Source organism: Ochotona curzoniae, unplaced genomic scaffold, assembly GCF_017591425.1.
Source record: "Ochotona curzoniae isolate NIBS_2020 unplaced genomic scaffold, NIBS_Ocur_1.0 contig_2210, whole genome shotgun sequence".
NCBI lineage: Eukaryota > Metazoa > Chordata > Mammalia > Lagomorpha > Ochotonidae > Ochotona > Ochotona curzoniae.
In genome coordinates this window covers 27,310,181-27,327,912 of record NW_024465369.1, presented here as the reverse complement: position 1 = coordinate 27,327,912, position 17,732 = coordinate 27,310,181, and the positions used below count along the sequence as shown (strand labels likewise).

Here is a 17,732-nt window from a genome sequence, read left to right as displayed (position 1 = left end):
AACTCTAGCCCAGCCTATTCTGTTGCCTAGATGTTGTACCTTAATTTAAATTTTTGTAATTTTCTGGCTGATCAACGGCATACTAGATTAAGTCTCCACCTGCAAAGCTAGTATCCCATGGGTGTGTTCAAGTCCCAGCTGCTTCAATTCCAATCCAGCTCCCTGCTAATGTGTCTAGCAAAGCTGCAGAAGATGGCTCAAGTCTTTGGGCCTCTGTACTCCTGTGGAGACCTGAAGAAGCTTTTGGCTTCCAGGTTCAGATCCGCCCAGCTCTGACCATGGCAGCCATTTGGAAAGTGAACCAGCAGGTGGAAGATCATTCTCTCCTACTGTCTTGTCCTCTCTCTGCAAAAAAAGCAAACATAAGAAACGTTTGCAATTTCAATGCCTCAGCCTTTTTATATTGTGACCATATTTATCATTTCTAAATCCCTATTGCCAAATCTAAACTATTTCTTTTCTTCACGTTTTAGTTCACTCAATGTACTTATACTGTGTTTGCTTGGAGACCTGTTTTTTGTTTGTTTTCCACCAAAATCCCCTATTCAGAAGTCTCCAGCTGAATCACATCATTCCATTTGTCCTGCTACTTGTTTACCAGCAGCCATATAGTTCTATCTTCCTGATTCCTTAACTCAATTGGACACTCTTGGATCTGAGAAAAAACTAATCTTATCCTTTGAATTTCGCCTGTACCAAAAAACACACTGAGATGTTCTTTATATCCTTAGGATTGAATTTCAGAAAAATATTTCTTACAGTAGAAGACTCAAATAACATTCAATGATGTGTAAAGGGAATAAGAAACTGGCTATGAATTTGCATGATATAATACTACACAAAATTAAGGTTCTTTGAAAACATAAAAATACAATATTCTTATTTTGATAACACATGGATTTGAATATCATATGTTCATATTAGGGTATTTTTAAGTTCATGGATGAATATGTATTATGAAATATAATGTGTATGAATGTCAAATTTTTTTGGTCAAAATAAATTTGCATTCTAATTTCCATTTTTCCATGAACCTTTGAAGTCCTCTTGTATGTCTGTTTTACATATGTGGTATGTTTTGGTTAATATGATTATGCATATCTCTAATTCATTTTCTTCTAGTTTATTATCAATCTGAGATACCTCACTGAGAAAGTCTAACATTAAATCATTTCTTTAATTTTCCTGCTGCTGTTTCCATAGTATAAATTTATGATGACAGTAACATTTCTATTGAGGAATTATTTAAACATTTCTTTTCAAAATAACAGCTTATTTTTCACTAAAACTTTGGCTTCAGATGAGTACTAAGGTCCTGAGTACATTTACATAATATTTGACTTGTGGGTAGTTTGTATTAACCTCTTTCAACCCTCGGTGATTTTTAAAATAATTTTTGTTATCCTTAACGCAATTTCTTCTGTTTACCTTTTTACTTGCCTATAACCAGTGACAGGTTTTAACTGGAGAAGGGTAGGAAATGGGAACGCTACCTTCTCCCTCTACTGGCCAACATCAGAACATTCATACACACCTGGTTAGTGTCATTGCCAGTTTGGAATGAGGGGGAATTAACCAATAAGCCATTCAGTGGTTATTAACCAATAAGCCATTCAGTGGTTATTCCAAATTTCTAGGCCTGACCATTATTAGGAATAATGATGAAATATGAAAGAGGAATTCAAAGTCAGGCAATGGGTAAATAAATGCTACTGACTAAAAATAGGAAGAACAAATTTAGAGTTCTAAAACCAAACAGTTTGAATTAATTATAGAGGAACTTGATTTTGAAAATAAATTAACATTGATTTATATCCTTTGGGAAATTTTTTTGCTGTGTAAACTGAGAAATACCTCTAATCTTTGTAAAATGAGACATAGGAAAATAATATGTTTTTATATTCATCTCCTGTTGTAAGGGAGCATTTCTTAAATTCTTCTGTACTCCTAACAATGTTTATATAAATCTTAAACATATAGTTTTATATAAACATTAAAAATACTTAGAAACCAGATGAGATGGAAGAGGAAGCACACTTGAGCATATTACACAGTTCCTCATCATATGTGCTCTTAATTTCATAAATCACAAAACAAGTCACATTGATGATGAGTCTTCTGATCATCAGTTGCATTTATTTGTGAAAAAAAATTCGTTTTTGTTTTTTCACTTTTCTTTCTTTCATTCTTTCTTTCTTTTTTATTTCATTTTATGACACAGTTCCATAGACTCTGGGATTCCCCCAACCCTTCCCCATGCCCTCTCCCAATGGTGGACTTCCACCTTGTTGCAGTATTACAGTTCATATCCAATCATTCCGTCATTGCAAGCATGTACCATGCATAGAGTCCAGCGTCTCATTGTCCAGATAAGTTCAACAATTTCCTTGAGAGACCATTCCTGATCTGAAAGTAGAGCTGGCAAAATATCATCCCCTCCAATGAAAGGCCACAACATAACATCAACAACAATTTACAACATTATGGAGTTAATTGACATGGTATTAAGTGACCAGTATGTTAGAAAATGCACGTTCTTAACCACATCCTGTGACTACTTCATTAACATTTCAATTTTAGCTTATACACAACCAGCTGCTATACACTTTAAAATGGTTATAGGGTACTATTCAGCTGTTTCGTGTCTATTTTTATTTTTATATTTAGCAGTTTATAGTATTGAAGTATGATTTTTACTGAACTTTGCTAATTTTAGGATAGTTCAAACAGGCTTATAGCTCTGACAAGGCATATGTTAACACTTGAGGTGCAGAACAGTTTTAGGAAGGGTGTGCAGAGAAATCTTCAATACCTTAGTGAGGTGTACCTAATCTTTGTGTCCTGCCTAGTAAGGTATATGTGAGTCCAAGCTGACCGTTTCCTGTCTGTTCTAAACTTTCCTTATTGGACTCTGTCTATCTAATCAAACATTTTTTTCCAGAGGGTGTGGTCCAGAGCAACTATGATGGTCATTGCAAGAGAGGGTGGGGATCCAAAGTTGGCACTAAGTAAGGACCAGAGAAAGCTCCCGAGTCCTGAAGGAAGTTTACTGTTGTTTCTGAGGACCGCTCAGGGTTCCCAGGTGTTGTTCCGATGACATTAGATCCTGTGAGGTTGATTTGAATCTTACTACACAATATAGATATTGCTATAAGCAACAGACAAAATGAGAAATCTGTAGATTTCTTTTTTAATTATAATCAAGTTTGCCTGGTAACATCCCTTTACCCTCCATACCTACATATATGTTCTTTTTTAATGCAGATGTATAATATGTGCCCCTTAACATTTAGGCAATATACTTGATCCTCTCCTGTTATAGATATGCCAGTGAATACAGTTTAAATAGATACTTGATATCCTTTACTGTTTATTCACAATACCTGCATTTCCCTGGAGGCAAGCACCAGTGGTGACACCTCATGTAAGGTGTTTGACTGAAGCAGCACTCCTGTGAGTCTGTTGGTTCAGGATTAGGTGTGTGGCATGTGCTGTGTATTCACAAATCAGGGCTTCCAACCAGCACCTCAGTCTAGACCTTTGTCATGTTGTTGACTGGAAGTTATTGCCTCGTTGCCCTAGATACTGGCACATTATTTTCATTTTCAGGGTAGAGGGAATCTGGTTTCTGTGTTTGGGTTGTGACTCTAGAAGATTAAGGATACCTTTTTCCCACAGAGAGAAATCCAGATCTGCATGATCATTTTTACATAGTTTGAAATCACCCATGTCGTGCCTCAAACCCCATGTCCTCTCCAGGTCTCTAGTGAGAACAACCAATTAACAAGATAGTACCTTGGATTCAGTTTTCACTTCATAAACTAAAGGGGAACATAATGAAGACTGACAACATTTACAGATATTATTTTTCTTCTAATGTTGGTTTTAAAGTGTGAATAACTAGAAGATTAGATAAAGTCAAAATGCAAAAAAGAAAAACCAGTTTTCTTAATTCATCAGTTTATTTTGTCATTATTGATGCCTGAAAACTGAAACCTTTCCTTGCAAGAAGGAACATAAACTACCTTCTATTGGGTGCTGGTTTGGGCAATAACACTTCCTGCCAAAAGTGTAACATAAAGTCTATGTAAAATATGGGTGTTCACTATGTTATATCTATTAGAACTGAGGTTTGAAGGCTTGCATTAACATTTTGTAGTCATATTCAATTCTGTGAATCCAAGCCCATGATAATGTCTTTGTGTGCAACTTCAAGACTTTTAATGTTTCATGAAGTAAAAATTATTCATAGATTTCAATCCAGCCTATTTCTGGCTGGGTAAGTGTTAAAAAGTGTGAATTCTTCCACCTTTTTAATATTTTCAATCTGATATTTTTTCTCTCAGTAGTTCCCAATGGAGTGGCTGTCTTTGCAACAAATATAGAAGATAATATTAAAAAAAGAGAAAACAGTGTGGGAAGTGTTGACAAAAGTAAAGATGTAGACATGGAAGTCAACAGACAACCAGACCATCCAGGATTTAAAAGTCACAGTGCTCTAAGTTCCAAGGAAAATGACCTTGCAGCATCCCCAGGTCAAAAGCCAAGTCAACCTACTGCAGAAAAGACAACAATGCAAGATGCAGCTATTCAGACAGCCCCTTCTTGTAGCAACTTCACCGAGAATCACCAAGATCAAAATTTGTCAACCTTCAAAGTCGATGAAATTGTACAAACTTCAAATAGCAGATCAACTCAGCACTTGGCCTTAAGTCCACACGATTCTGCTGATATCTCAAATGAATTCAGGAATCAGGATACCCTAGCTAAACATTCAGAAGGTGAACAAGCCATGAAAGTTCCAGTTTCTGCACACAACAATGAGGATCATTTGTTGCTCACAAACGAAAATGTTAAAAGTTCACCAGCTTCCTCCCTAAAGAATCCTCCACTCTACAGACAGGACTATAATCCCAAGCCAAAACCTTCAAATGAAATCACAAGAGAGTATATCCCCAAAATTGGAATGACTACTTATAAAATAGTACCTCCCAAATCCCTGGAAATATCGAAAGATTGGGAATCAGAAACCATTGGATATAAAGATGATCAAAAGCTACCTAAATTAGACAAAAGACATGTGAATGAGAATGTGAAAGAAACTGCCATTCAAACAGAAGGCTTAGTTATTTCTGAAGGCCCGAAGGCGCCACCTCCAGATCTCAAACCAAAGCCAAGCTTGAAAGCAGAACATCAGGTGCCCAGGGCTGTGAACTCCCCTGTTGGGGCCACAGCGAATCCTCTGAAACCTCCCAGAATGACTAGAGACTCTGGTCTTGCTCCTTTTGCACCAAATTTGGAGGATATACACAATATTTTGGAGACAAAATTTAAACCTCGGATTTCAAATCCCCAGGCCAAACCAAGTTCCTTTTTCTTGCAGATGCAGAAGAGAGCTTCAGGTCAATACGTGACTTCTGCAGCTGCCAAAAGTGTTCCTGCTACTCCTACCCCCACCCCCAAAGAACTAGCCAATAAAGAGGTGGAAAGGGATGCGCTGCCTCCTCCAGAGCCGGCTCTTTCTCCTTTAAGCAATGCAACACTCTCTGCCCCACAGCCCCAGCTGATAAATCCCGATGGTGACATCATCAGTCAGAAGCCTACTGAAACTTCCCTTCCTCCTCATCCTCCTCCTGTGGCTCCAAAACCTGTGTCTCTTCCAGCTAGTCAGGCAGCAGCACTAAATCTGAAGACTTTGAAAACTTTTGGTGCCCCCCGACCTTTCTCCAGTTCTGCTCCTTCGCCGTTTGCTCTCGCGGTAGTGAAAAGGTCCCAGTCCTTCAACAGGGAGCGTGCTGAGTCTTGCAGTGATAATGTGTCTGCCCCACCGCCAGCTGACTCCAGGGAAGGCGCATTTTGTTCTGCAAATATAGTTGAGGATACCGCACAACTTGATGTGGTTGATAAGGTAAATGTTACCACTTTAAAAATAAGGACTTTGATTCAAGCATCTTAGTTTGGAGGTTAACCAGCTTGTTAATATGTTCATGCATTACCTTTCTCTGAATTCATTAGTTTGATATCATGCTCTTATATGACAGAGTGATAAGACATGGAATCTGATCATTTACTCTGATAACTATAGTTCATATGACCTGATGTCGAGCATTATAAAGTTTACATTATGTCATTAACAAAGGGTTTAAAGTCTCTTTGTAAATTTGTAAAATGTGCTGGTTTATAATTTTAACTGATCGTAACTTGTTTTCAGCTGTTCTGAAAGCTCTGAATTATTTTCTTCAACTTTTTATTACTATATAATTGCAAAATAAATAAGCTTATGATAAAGAAATATAAACAGTGTCGAAGACTAAATAAAATAACTATATTAGCTATGCATTTTCCATTATGTTTCTTCAAGCATGGCTTCCCCCAAAACTTTGCCATATTAAGTTGAGAGCTAAAGTTTTAATTGTAATTTTATTAATTGGCCTTATTTTGTTAATTCAGCACCAACTTTCTCAGCTGCATGATGCTAACCAAAACATCATTGAACCACTGTTTAATAATATACCCAAAAGAAATGCTGTTGACCTAGTATGTAGTCAAATAAATCTTGTATTTGGCTAGATCCAGATAAGGAAAGGAAAGGGTGAAATTCACAATCTAAATCTTGTTAATCCATGTGCATTTTTAAAGAAATACTTTGTATACTCTTACTCTGATGGTGTTTCAAGAGTACTTTTATATTTGTATGATGGTTCCAGAAATATTTTATCCTACTTTTCAAACATTCCTAAAGGAAGAGAACTTTATCCTCATTGCCAAGTAAAGATTTTTACATGACTTTTAAATCAATATTTATGTTGAAAATTATTTCAGCATATATATATATTTGTAATCTTGATGTAGCATCAGAAAGAGATATATGATTAAGAGAATAATTCTTTATTTGAGAAAAATCCTGTATTTTTTTCCTGAAATGGAATGCCATTCCCTAAAAATATGGAAGCTTGATTTAGATAATGCAATTTTTCAGTCATTGCTGGAGCCCTCTGTATGCAGCTCATTCTTTGTAAAGATATTTGTTCAACATTTTGGAAAAAACATTTTTTGGAACATTACTTGATAATGTTAGTCAGTTAAATTAGTTACTAAATATCCCTTCCTAAACAGTTTAACTAAGTTTCTGATTGTTCAGTTTGGAAGTTGTTAATCTTTATTTTTAGAACCATGAAAAAATGTAAAAAATGCTTAATTGGCACTTAATCACCATGACCTCCAGAATTATAAAATAAGTTATTAGGTTTAGTTATTAATTAATATTCTCCTATTAAAGGATATGGTAGATCCAATCAGCATGAAATAACCAGTATTTGATAGTGCTGTACATTTAAAGATAATAATTTCATAGCCTAATATGTTAGAACCATGAAAATGTTTGGCTTTTCATTTTGTGAGTTTGATAATTTGTTTCATTCTTCTAGTCAATTCCATTTGTATGAAGTCAATGAGCTGCCGGACACAAGCTAACTTTTAAGAAAAAAAAAGTTTAATTATTCAAGTTCAGTGTACAAAAGAGCATAATGCAGGCTGGGCAAGGACTGCCCATGGCCACATCAGCTCACGGCATAGGTAGCAATGGCAGCAGCAATTTCAGAGTGATGGGTCACGTCTTAAACTAAGAACAAAGAGTAGGTGGCATCTCCCATATCCTTTCCCAGGGCATATTCCCAAGGGGATCATCTCCCAACAATGCTACCATTGGGACAGAGTCTTTAATTATAGATTTTTTTGAGAATACCCAAGTCAATATGCAAACCATAACACCATATGTTGAAAAGCCCATCCTTACTATACTCAAGCACGATAAAACTACTTTTGAATTCATGAACTGGATACCGTTTTTCTTCCTTAGCTCCCTGAGTTCATGAGAAGGGAAGGGAGTGCCCACAACCCTCAGCTTAGCTCTGGCAGCAAAGATAGTTCAGTGGAGGAGGAATCATTGTTGTATCTGAAATGCTGAAACGCTGATGTGGAAAATGATGATGATTTTTAAAGCACCGTTGGTTGAACATGCTTTGCAAAAACAGTCCATTCTGTCTTTGTATTCATATAAATATTTTGCATCTACTTTTGTAGGAAAATAAATCTGCCCATAATGAGCAAAATTCCAAAGAACCAACTGCAGCTGACAGCCCATCCTTCACCCTTAAGAGACAAAGCTCTTTGACGTTGCAAAGCTCTGACCCAGAACAGATCCGACAGAGTTTGCTGACTGCGATCCGTACTGGGGAGGCTGCGGCCAGGCTGAAGCGGGTAAGTTCTGCTGATCAGATGAGTGAGTGTGGACTTATTTTTAACATTGCCAAACTAATACTCAGGGAAAATGTATTTTTTTCCCCTAGAATTTAATTCTAAGTAGGGAAGATGCCAGAAGTTTCTCTTTTGTGTCAAGGGTCATTTTTGAAGTTAAGCTGAAAGAGTCCAGAGTGTTTCACATAGTTGAAAATATGTCAGGTCTATTTTACACTTGCTGGGCTAGGTGTAGAACACAGGTTTAGTACATTATTTTATAACTCTATATATAACAAGTGTCCTGAACTCTTATTTTAAGGAATTACGTTAGCACAGTTGAAAAAAAAAATTTTTTAAATACCTCTCTATATTCTGGAAACAGTAGACTGGTGATATGAACCTACATGTTTTCAGTTATAGATCTGACAGTGACCTAAGTGACTTTCACATGTGAAGTGTCAGGGAGCTTTGTATCTGAAGCTGAAAAGGAAAGCGGAGAGAAAAAGTTAAAGAGATGTGCATAAGGCCTGATGCAAAGTTTCATGTCTTTCCTACGAAAGATGTGGAGCTTCTTGCTGCAAGGAAAGAGTGCTGAGAGAGAAGGCAGTTCCTTTTCGTGGCAAACACCACATGGTTGTTGCAGGGAGTGCTTTGCACACGATTTCCCCCCTTGTGTCTTCTTCATCCTCTGGAAAAGGTTTGAGGAAGCTTTAAGCAAACCCGCATCACTTGGATTTCCCAGAGGCAGTCTTCACCTGCTCTCCCTTCATGGTCGTTGCGGGAAAAGCCTCTGCAGTCAAGGGAGTATACACATCTGTTCTTCCACTGAGTACCCAGGCACCTCATTTTACCAAGAGACCTGTTGAATACAACACTTAACTCACAAGAAGGGAAATCTGCTAAGGAATCAGAATGCTGCTAGGATGGGGGGAGGGGAAGAGGAAGCATTACAAATAAAGCAGTATTCTAACTGACTGAATTTAGCAAGCTGATTTCTTTGGTATGTTTTTATGGAGCCAAAAATGACAGCATTTTTCTTTTGCTCCCAGAGGCCATGGAGCCAAGGCAAAATATTGAGTGCTCTCAGGATGAAGGAAGCAGGAAGGAATAATTTGGAGGTTTGGTCTGAATTTTAGAGAGTGTGAGAGTGTGTATTTAAGTGATAAGAAACATATAAGCTTGGGTTAGTTTTGATTACTGAAATTGCTATTTCACAAGTCATAATCAATTTGTACTTTTGAGGGGGAAAGCCATTCATGTTTATAAAATACACATTCTCATTTGTGAAAAATTTTTTTGAATTTTGCAAGTTGAGCGTCTGTTTCAAGCCATGATTACCAATTTAAAGCATTCTTAATTCATTTAATTTGACACATATTTTTTAAGCATATCAATTTCACCATTTTGCATGGGTACAAGGATGAATCAAATGAAGTCTTCATACTTTTACAGCTTGGTTCTTGGAGGCAGTGCTACTTGGAGACCCCAGGGAGAACCAGCTATCCAAACCAAAACTGATCACAGTGCCATTGTACTAAGTCAGTGAATATGTTAATCACTTTCAGTGAACTGATTATAGAAGACTGTGCATTAGATTGAACATGGCTTTTGGGCCAACAGAATTATACAGGCCAACAGCTTTATTCTCTGTGTGTTATGGTCTCTGTTTTGGCAGTCGCTTCACATGGAAGAAGGTCATTGTTTCTGGAATGAGCTGGATATGAATCAATACAGAAGGCAGGCTTCAGTGATGATCCTGTAATTGTGTCCTATTTAAAGCTCATTACGTTAGGTTCCATTGAATATACAATGTCTCTGTGTAGGAAGTTATTGATAGTTCTGAATCTGTATTGCCAACTCCTGAGGTTTTTTCAAATTAAAACTTTAAAAATAGTTCATTTTATTTCACTAAAATTGTATACAGTCAATTTCATGATATTAATAGTCTATGTCTAACATGTTTATTTCCAATTAAGTACTCTAAAAATTATGTTTTTATGTACTGGGACTCCAGTTAAGAATGCCCCTGGAATAATGTTTAATAGTGTAGAATAAACATAACCTTAGTTCCCCAAAATAGTAGAATAAATAGCATGATATACAAAGAATGAATCATTGTACAGCAGTAAAATGGACACAAGTCCTGCCAAACCAGACAGTAAATAAAAGTGCACAAAAATACATATAGGTCAAGTTTGATAGCATTCAAAGCTGTATCATTTTGTGATGCATACTTAGGTGATAATTCTTTTTGAAAACAAGAATTAATTACTAAATAGTCACTGTTTTACTTTCACTGGGAAAAGTAAAACAGTTGTTAAGGGCTTAATGCAGTAGACAGGCACAAAATTTACAGGGGAAATAAAAACTGAAGTAATCAAGTATAAGTATTATCTTACCGCAGTGTATTGTAAATATCCAAATGAATAGAAAAGTACACGGTAGAAGGAAAAAAAAGTACAAAGAAAGGTACCATCCTCAGGTGTGTGCAGATCTTCCACCTCTTACAGGTGGTGGCTTATTGCGAAAGGTGAAAACCATAAAGGTGGGCACCTCATTTCTTGTGATTGTTGTTAAGTCACATGTTTCTGTGTTGAAGAGTTCTTCCTTCTCTTAAATTCTGACATTTCTTTTATAGCACAACAATTACACTGCCAAAAAAAATCTCCAGTGATTTTGACAGTGGGTTTAAATGGCTCATCAGAAAGTTGGCTCTGTGTTTGCTTTTATCTTGGCACACAACTGTTCAATTTAACTCCAGGCACCAACCTGCCTTATGGCTCTGGTTAGTACCTGAGAAATTAGCCTTCATTACATTGGTTTATTCACATTAGAACAATTATCTAGTTGATTGCTTTAGTGATGAAAGAGGTTTTTGATGCTTCTTAAGGGCTTTCCTGTTTCTATCCCCACTCAGTCTCCATGGATTCTCAGAAATTAGCCTGATCTTCATATAAAGACTCAGTTTTCTCGCTGTGTACTATTTAAATTATATTAAGATTTAAATACAAATAACATTATTTACAGAGAATAAGGCAGATTAAATAATCCATTATCATGTCCTGTGTTTACACAAGAATTTCTCTTTTGGTGCTTTCAGTATTTAATGATGCATTAAGTTATTAATGATAAGGCTATTACACTTTTATAAATAGTATGTAGGTTTTTAAAATTAAGGTTGGAAAGTAAACTGATGAATGGTGTTTAGTAGTTGATATTAAGTGTTTCTTCACTACATCAAATTTATCTTTGGCTAGATAAGAGCCTGGAGGGAAGGAAAAAACTGGCTAAGTCACCCAGAATCTTGCTGATTTGTGTTTTGTTTTGAGGGGGGGGGGTGGTCTTGTTTTTTTATTAATATTTCCTTGGCTAGAATTTGAGTAACCAAAGACTTTCCAGTTGGCAGCTCTTTCTATGTATATTTAAAATAAAAAATCACATAGTTTTATAGTTATGTTTCATATGTAAATAAGAAAGCTATGAAAGTATTCTTACAAATTCTTTAAACTTTGAGGATTAAAAAAATCACAGGTAGATGGATATTCATCACTGTAAATTCTTAAATGTTATGTTTAAAGCATTTTGATTATTATAATCCTCATTGATAAAAAAGTGAGACTTTTTAACAAATAGTTTTCATATCTTAATAAATACATATTGAACAATTAAATAATTAGAATAGTGTGGCATTAAAATATTTCTCTGCTCGAGAATTTACAGAATAGCATTCTAATGATATATTCTCAGAGTTTAAAAGTTTAGTAGAAAAAAATTTTAAGATCCAAGGAGATGAAATTTTTCTCCCAAACTACACTTTGGATAGGTTGCTGTATAATCTTTCCGACTGCTTTTGTAGAATGAATATTTTTTTTAATTCATAAAAAAAATTAGCTCTCTGCAACTAATTCCTGAACTGTTTATCTGAAGCCTTCCATCTTGTCACATACATGTATCCTGTTCTTTTTAAGTTACGTAGCATTGAGAGCATGGACTACCAAGTGGACATTTGGCTGTATCCTATAGATGGCATTACAGAGAGCATGCTTTCACTTGCAGTTATCTAGAGCCATCAGATGCTTTTGATGCACCTAAAAAGAATTTTCTCTTCTACTTTACAAAAACTTATTAGAACTGCAATTTTTACATGAATTAGTTAAACAACTCTTTTCACAAACTTTTGGGTTATGGTCACGCAATGAAAAGTCCTTACCTATCTTTTGTTGAGTATACTTGAGAAGAAATTTCCCATGACTACTTAAAAAGATACATAGGAGTTATTTCAGCAGCATGATTTCTTCTCAAGTGTTTTATTTCAGGTGTGTTGTGTCGGTCATGCTGCTCCGTCCTATGTTCATTTGACACCAAGAAAATTCATTAAGATAGATGACCATATGAAGAGAATGAAAGGCACAAGGAAATCACACCCAAACTAAATTTGTCAATTTCACCTTGCTTAATCTGGTAATAGGCAGGCAGACTATGTAGCTATTTGTATTTTAGCTCTATTATTGTATGCATTTGACAGCGTTCACAGTGTTTGATTACAAATTATAGTCTACTGATAGAATTTTTCACAAAATAGTTTTATGCTTTTATGTCATGTTCCTTAACATTTTTCTAGCATTTCAAATTACTGTATACATTTACAGTTCAAGATTCAGATTATTTTACATTCTTTCAAAGTGCAAATTTCAGGCTATTTAGGATATTCTTGTTCAGTGTTTTTTATTCACCAGGAGTTTTTCAATACCAATAAAAGGCTTTACTAGTAGAAGTAAAATTTTTTGTTTTGCTGTTGTTTTGGTATAGTAGTCACAGATTTAACTATTTTTAGGTCCTTAATATGAATGTGCTTTACACACCAAAGGCTGGATTTTGTTTTTTACTGTGTTAGCTTTTATTTTTAATAAATAAATGACCATGGGGGTTTGAAGATGGGGAAGATATCAGGTTGTGTAGACCACCAACACAAAAATTATGGAGATTCATTTATGAAAATCCATCACTTTGGTGTTTGTTTTTTTAACATTCTGCAAGCATTTTTGGGGAGCCAGGATTAGTCTAGCTCAACATGTGCTGAACAGCTTGGCCTGTAGTCTGTCTGTGCTCTTGTCCTCTGTGGTTGATATGGTATTTTTGTAAAGACTAAGATGTGTTAATGGACTATTTAGCTTGTTTGTTGTGAAATAACAGCTCCTAATTTCTTGTCAGCATGATCATTTATTCTTTGTTATTTGAAATTTAATGACAAATCAATACTGTGTTTTCTCATTTACAATTGACTGGAGGTTAAAATGTAACTGTTGAAAATTGAAAATGAGACAGCTGTCCCATTTTAAACTGACGGGTTCTTTCTCTTAGGTTACTGTTCCATCAAATACGATATCTGTGAATGGAAGGTCTGGACTTGGTCAGCCCATGTCCCCTGACGCCCAGCACAGCTGTTAAGTGCCACTCTGTCGTACTACGCTTCGCTACTTCGGTTACACACACCAGCCACACGCCAACGGACAACATTTGAAAATGTATATTCAGATGTACACTAATATATTCTCTATCAAAGTAGATGCTTTGATGCCAAAGGAAATATCAGAATTTATAATTTATAATAATTTTTTGGTCTTTTTTTGTCTTGAATCGGATATGCTGCTTTGGAACTTTAAGACTTATTCAAATCAGAAGTAATCACCTTTATTGATTTATTTTACTTACAAACACAGTCTCTTAGACAAAAGGATAAATTAAGATTCCTAGACAGATAGTTGACGTATATGTTGCTAAGTAAACCGAGGTCTGACATTTGTTGTCTCAATGTTACAGTTTTATTGAAAAACATTTATAAGTTATATTCAAGCCTATCTTGTGTTGAATAAATCTAGAAAACTACTGATATCAAATAAGTGTATTCAGTTTGTAATTATTTTTATGATGAATCAGTGTGCAAGACGTAGCTTATGCATTTTTATTTAATTATAAATCAGTGTCAAATTTATGGGAAATTCATAGTCTTTTAATATTTTATTAACATTGAATATTTTGTAATCTTTAGAGCTTAAGTTGCACAAGAATTGGAAATATTTTCTGTATATACTTAGAGCACTATCATTCCACATACAGATTTTCTGTGCCAGAAGCCTTAAAAACTTCCTGTGAAAATGTGAATTACTGTGACAGTCACTTCACATTTGATGTATAGAGAGCAATGGCGGTTGATTTACATGCACATTGGAAAGTCTGAAAGAGTGTTTGGAAATCCCAGGATCATAAAATAGCCATTAATGTAGTTTAAAGATCATAGCATGTATTACATGGAAGCTAACACTGTTAAGCAAACCCAGCACCCAGCTTGTTCTGTTCACTTGTAACGCTCCTGGCCGTAGAATATTCTGGTGTCCTGTTCCTATACTGAGAATGTTTCCTTGCTTACCTTTTCTGAGAACTTTATTTACATAAGCAAAAATTAAATTGTTTGCAATAAACCTACTGAGATATCTGCCTCTTTAATAAAAGAAAGTTACATATTTGAGGTGTTTTTTTTAATTAGGTAGTGTCAAACAACATAGTTGTGAAACTCGCCTGTTGAACATATTTCTGTGAGCCCTTGAACAAACAAGCAGTCGGAGCCACCAGGTTTCATAAGCCCCAATTCCAGACACCTTGTCTGATCACACGGTGTGCGTAGCCGGGCCCTGACACGTGACCAGGTCATCTGCAGTGCCACCCGCTGCCGCTGCTTCCCTTCGTCTTAGAAGCACAGACCTTTGATGCTTAAGTTACATCATCAGAAACCAGTAAGGAGAGGATTGGAATTTTGAAAATTGTGTTTGAGTAATTGATTAACTGGTTCAAAAAATAAATAACTCTAGCCTCAAGGCAGAAACCAGAATATTTGGACTAAAGACTTATTTTTATTAAATAGTAGGTATTGATTGATTAGAAAAACAGAATGGGAGAGATTTGATGTGCTGCGTCGCAAGCCCAGCGCACACGACAGGCAGGGACACGCTGGCTAGACAGTTCTCTGTGGGTGGCAGGAAATGAAGTACTTGAACAGTCATCTGCTGCCTCCCAAGAGCGTTAGCAGGAACCTGAATTAAAAGTGCAGTCGAGGAGCCACTGCAGTGGCTAATTAGGCTAATCGTCCCCCTGCAAGTGTCAGCATCCCCATATGGACACCAGTTTTTGCCCCAGCTGCTCCAATTCCGATCCAGCTCTATGCTGATGGCCTGGGAAAGCAATAAAGGATTGCACACGTCCTGGTCCCTGCGCCTGCATGGGAGACTCAGAAGAAGCTCCTGGCTCCTGGCTCCTGGCTCCTGGCTCCTGGCTCCTGGCTCCAGATCAGCTCAGCTCTGGTGATGGGGACCATTTTGGAATGAACCAGCTATTGAAAGGCCCTTTCTCTTTGTCTCTTCTCTCTGTATTCTGTTTTCATGTAATAATAAATCATCAAAAACAGGTTTAAATAAAAACAACCAAGACAAACATTAAGATTTGAATTTATTTTAAAATTTATTCTGTATATATAAGTAAAGCAAGAAAAATCATAGGATGTTTTCAATATATATAAGTCTTAAATTATGAAAGTGTAAAAATTACTATAACTCAGGAAAACTACTTAGTTCAAATATGAACACCTTGAAAAAACAACTTAAGGAAATCTCAAGCTCAACAAACATGAAAAATATTTTTCACTGATATGGGAGTAATAGAAGTAAAAAACAGGAAATTTCATAGCACTTGTGGAAAAATCTAACTTTCAAAATTGCAGGTGTTGTCATAAACATGAAACAGTGGCAACTTGTATTTAGGGACTAAAACGACTGGCATAACCATCGATTTTGCAGTATCAAGTACCACTAAATGTTCCTCCCATGTTATGTTTAAGTATAAATGCGTGTGAATAGGAAGACATAGGAAATGTTCATGGCAGCCTGTGTTAAAGCAGAAAAGGAATCTTGACAAGGATTCTGTCCAATTCAGACATCCATATCACAGACTTCTGTTTAACAGTCAAAATGAACAAGCAACGGCGTTTCATGCGTTTCAGCAGGGATACATCTCAGAACTGCAGAGTGATAGCAGCTATGTACAGCACAAAGTTTTATGGTACCAGTTATGTAAGTTATAGAAGTTAAGCAATAATGTAGATTATGAATGTACATGCAGAAAAAGTACATTTACTGCCAGATATCTCTGAGAACCAAGAGGGAATGTAAAATTGAGATTTTTGTACTTGATTCTAGTATACTTGGAAAACAGTTTATATTTGATGTCTTATAGGCTAAATAGGACTCAGTGGGCTGTATATGAGTATGTTTTAAAAGTTAATGGTAATCAGGCCCAGCATAATAGTGTAGCAGTTAAAGTCCTTGCCTTGAACCTGCCGGGATCCTATGTGGGTGCTGGTTCTAATCCCAGCAGCCCTGCTTCCCATCCAGCTCCCTGCTTGTGGCCTGGGAAGGCAGTCGAGGACGGCCCAAAGCCTTGGGACCCTGTACCGCGTGGGAGACCCAGAGGAACTCCTGGCTCCTGGCTCCGGATTGGCTAAGCTCCAGCCCTTGAATCCTCTTGGGGAGTGAATCATCAGACAGAAGATCATCCTCTCTGTCCCTACTCCTCTCTGTATATGTTTAAGTGACTTATGCTTTGACATTTGAAGTTTACTGTTATAGACTATGACTGAATAATAAACTAAAAACAAATAAATTTTTAAAAAGGTTAATGGAAATGGAATTAAAAGATAAGCTTATTTTGGTGGAAAAAATATTGAAATCCAGAAGAGGTATCTTCAAAAAGAGTAGTATGAAAAAATTTCAAATTCCATAAAGTATTCACACAGTTTAGTACCTTGTATCTTGTATAAATTTTTGAACTACTATCCTCTATGAACCATTTGTATACATGTGACATAAAGTGTTACCTTCTCCATGATGTTTAAGAAGAACACAGGCAGTGCTCTTAAGAAATTTGTTAACAAGCAGTTTCCAGCTGTCAGATCCTCACATAGCAGCAGAAGTAACAGGGCGGTTTGTGGCTGTTGGTTTCATATTCTGCTTAACTGCTACACATTCTGCTCTTCCTCTCCAATCAGGTTATTTCGAAAAACATGTTTTATAATTGTTAAAATTTCCTATAAATTAAACGTTATTAAATACCATCCATTGTCTCCAATATTCCGTTCTTATCTCCAGAGATAGCGGTTGTCAACATGATACTGCCTCACAAAGTTCAGTGAGTGGAAAAAGTTTTGAAATTCAAATCAATACAGAACAGTCTTTAGAATGTTCATAGAAAATGGGTATTATAAGATATCTGTGCATGGATTTAAAAAATTTGCATGAACATACTTAATTCTATTTTCCACACACTTTTTGAAGCCTTCCTGCATTTTGATGTGAATCTCAACAAATATGTCAGGTATGTATTTATACACTTTATTTGAGTTTTTGCATTTTTGCCTTTTTATTAACAAAAAGCCATACTAATACTAA

General features: G+C 36.1%; 1 protein-coding gene across 1 annotated transcript in view; it reads left to right on the top strand.

The window, feature by feature from the left end:
* The window catches only part of COBLL1 (cordon-bleu WH2 repeat protein like 1), a 133,935-nt gene extending 119,182 nt beyond the window's left edge, over nt 1-14,753 (top strand). The window contains exons 14-16 of the mRNA XM_040971998.1: nt 4,347-5,908; nt 8,083-8,259; nt 13,600-14,753. Coding sequence (XP_040827932.1) covers nt 4,347-5,908; nt 8,083-8,259; nt 13,600-13,686 — 1,826 coding nt within the window. The 3' untranslated portion in view covers nt 13,687-14,753. The remainder of the gene's footprint in view (nt 1-4,346; nt 5,909-8,082; nt 8,260-13,599) is intronic.
* Nucleotides 14,754-17,732: the final 2,979 nt, after the last annotated feature.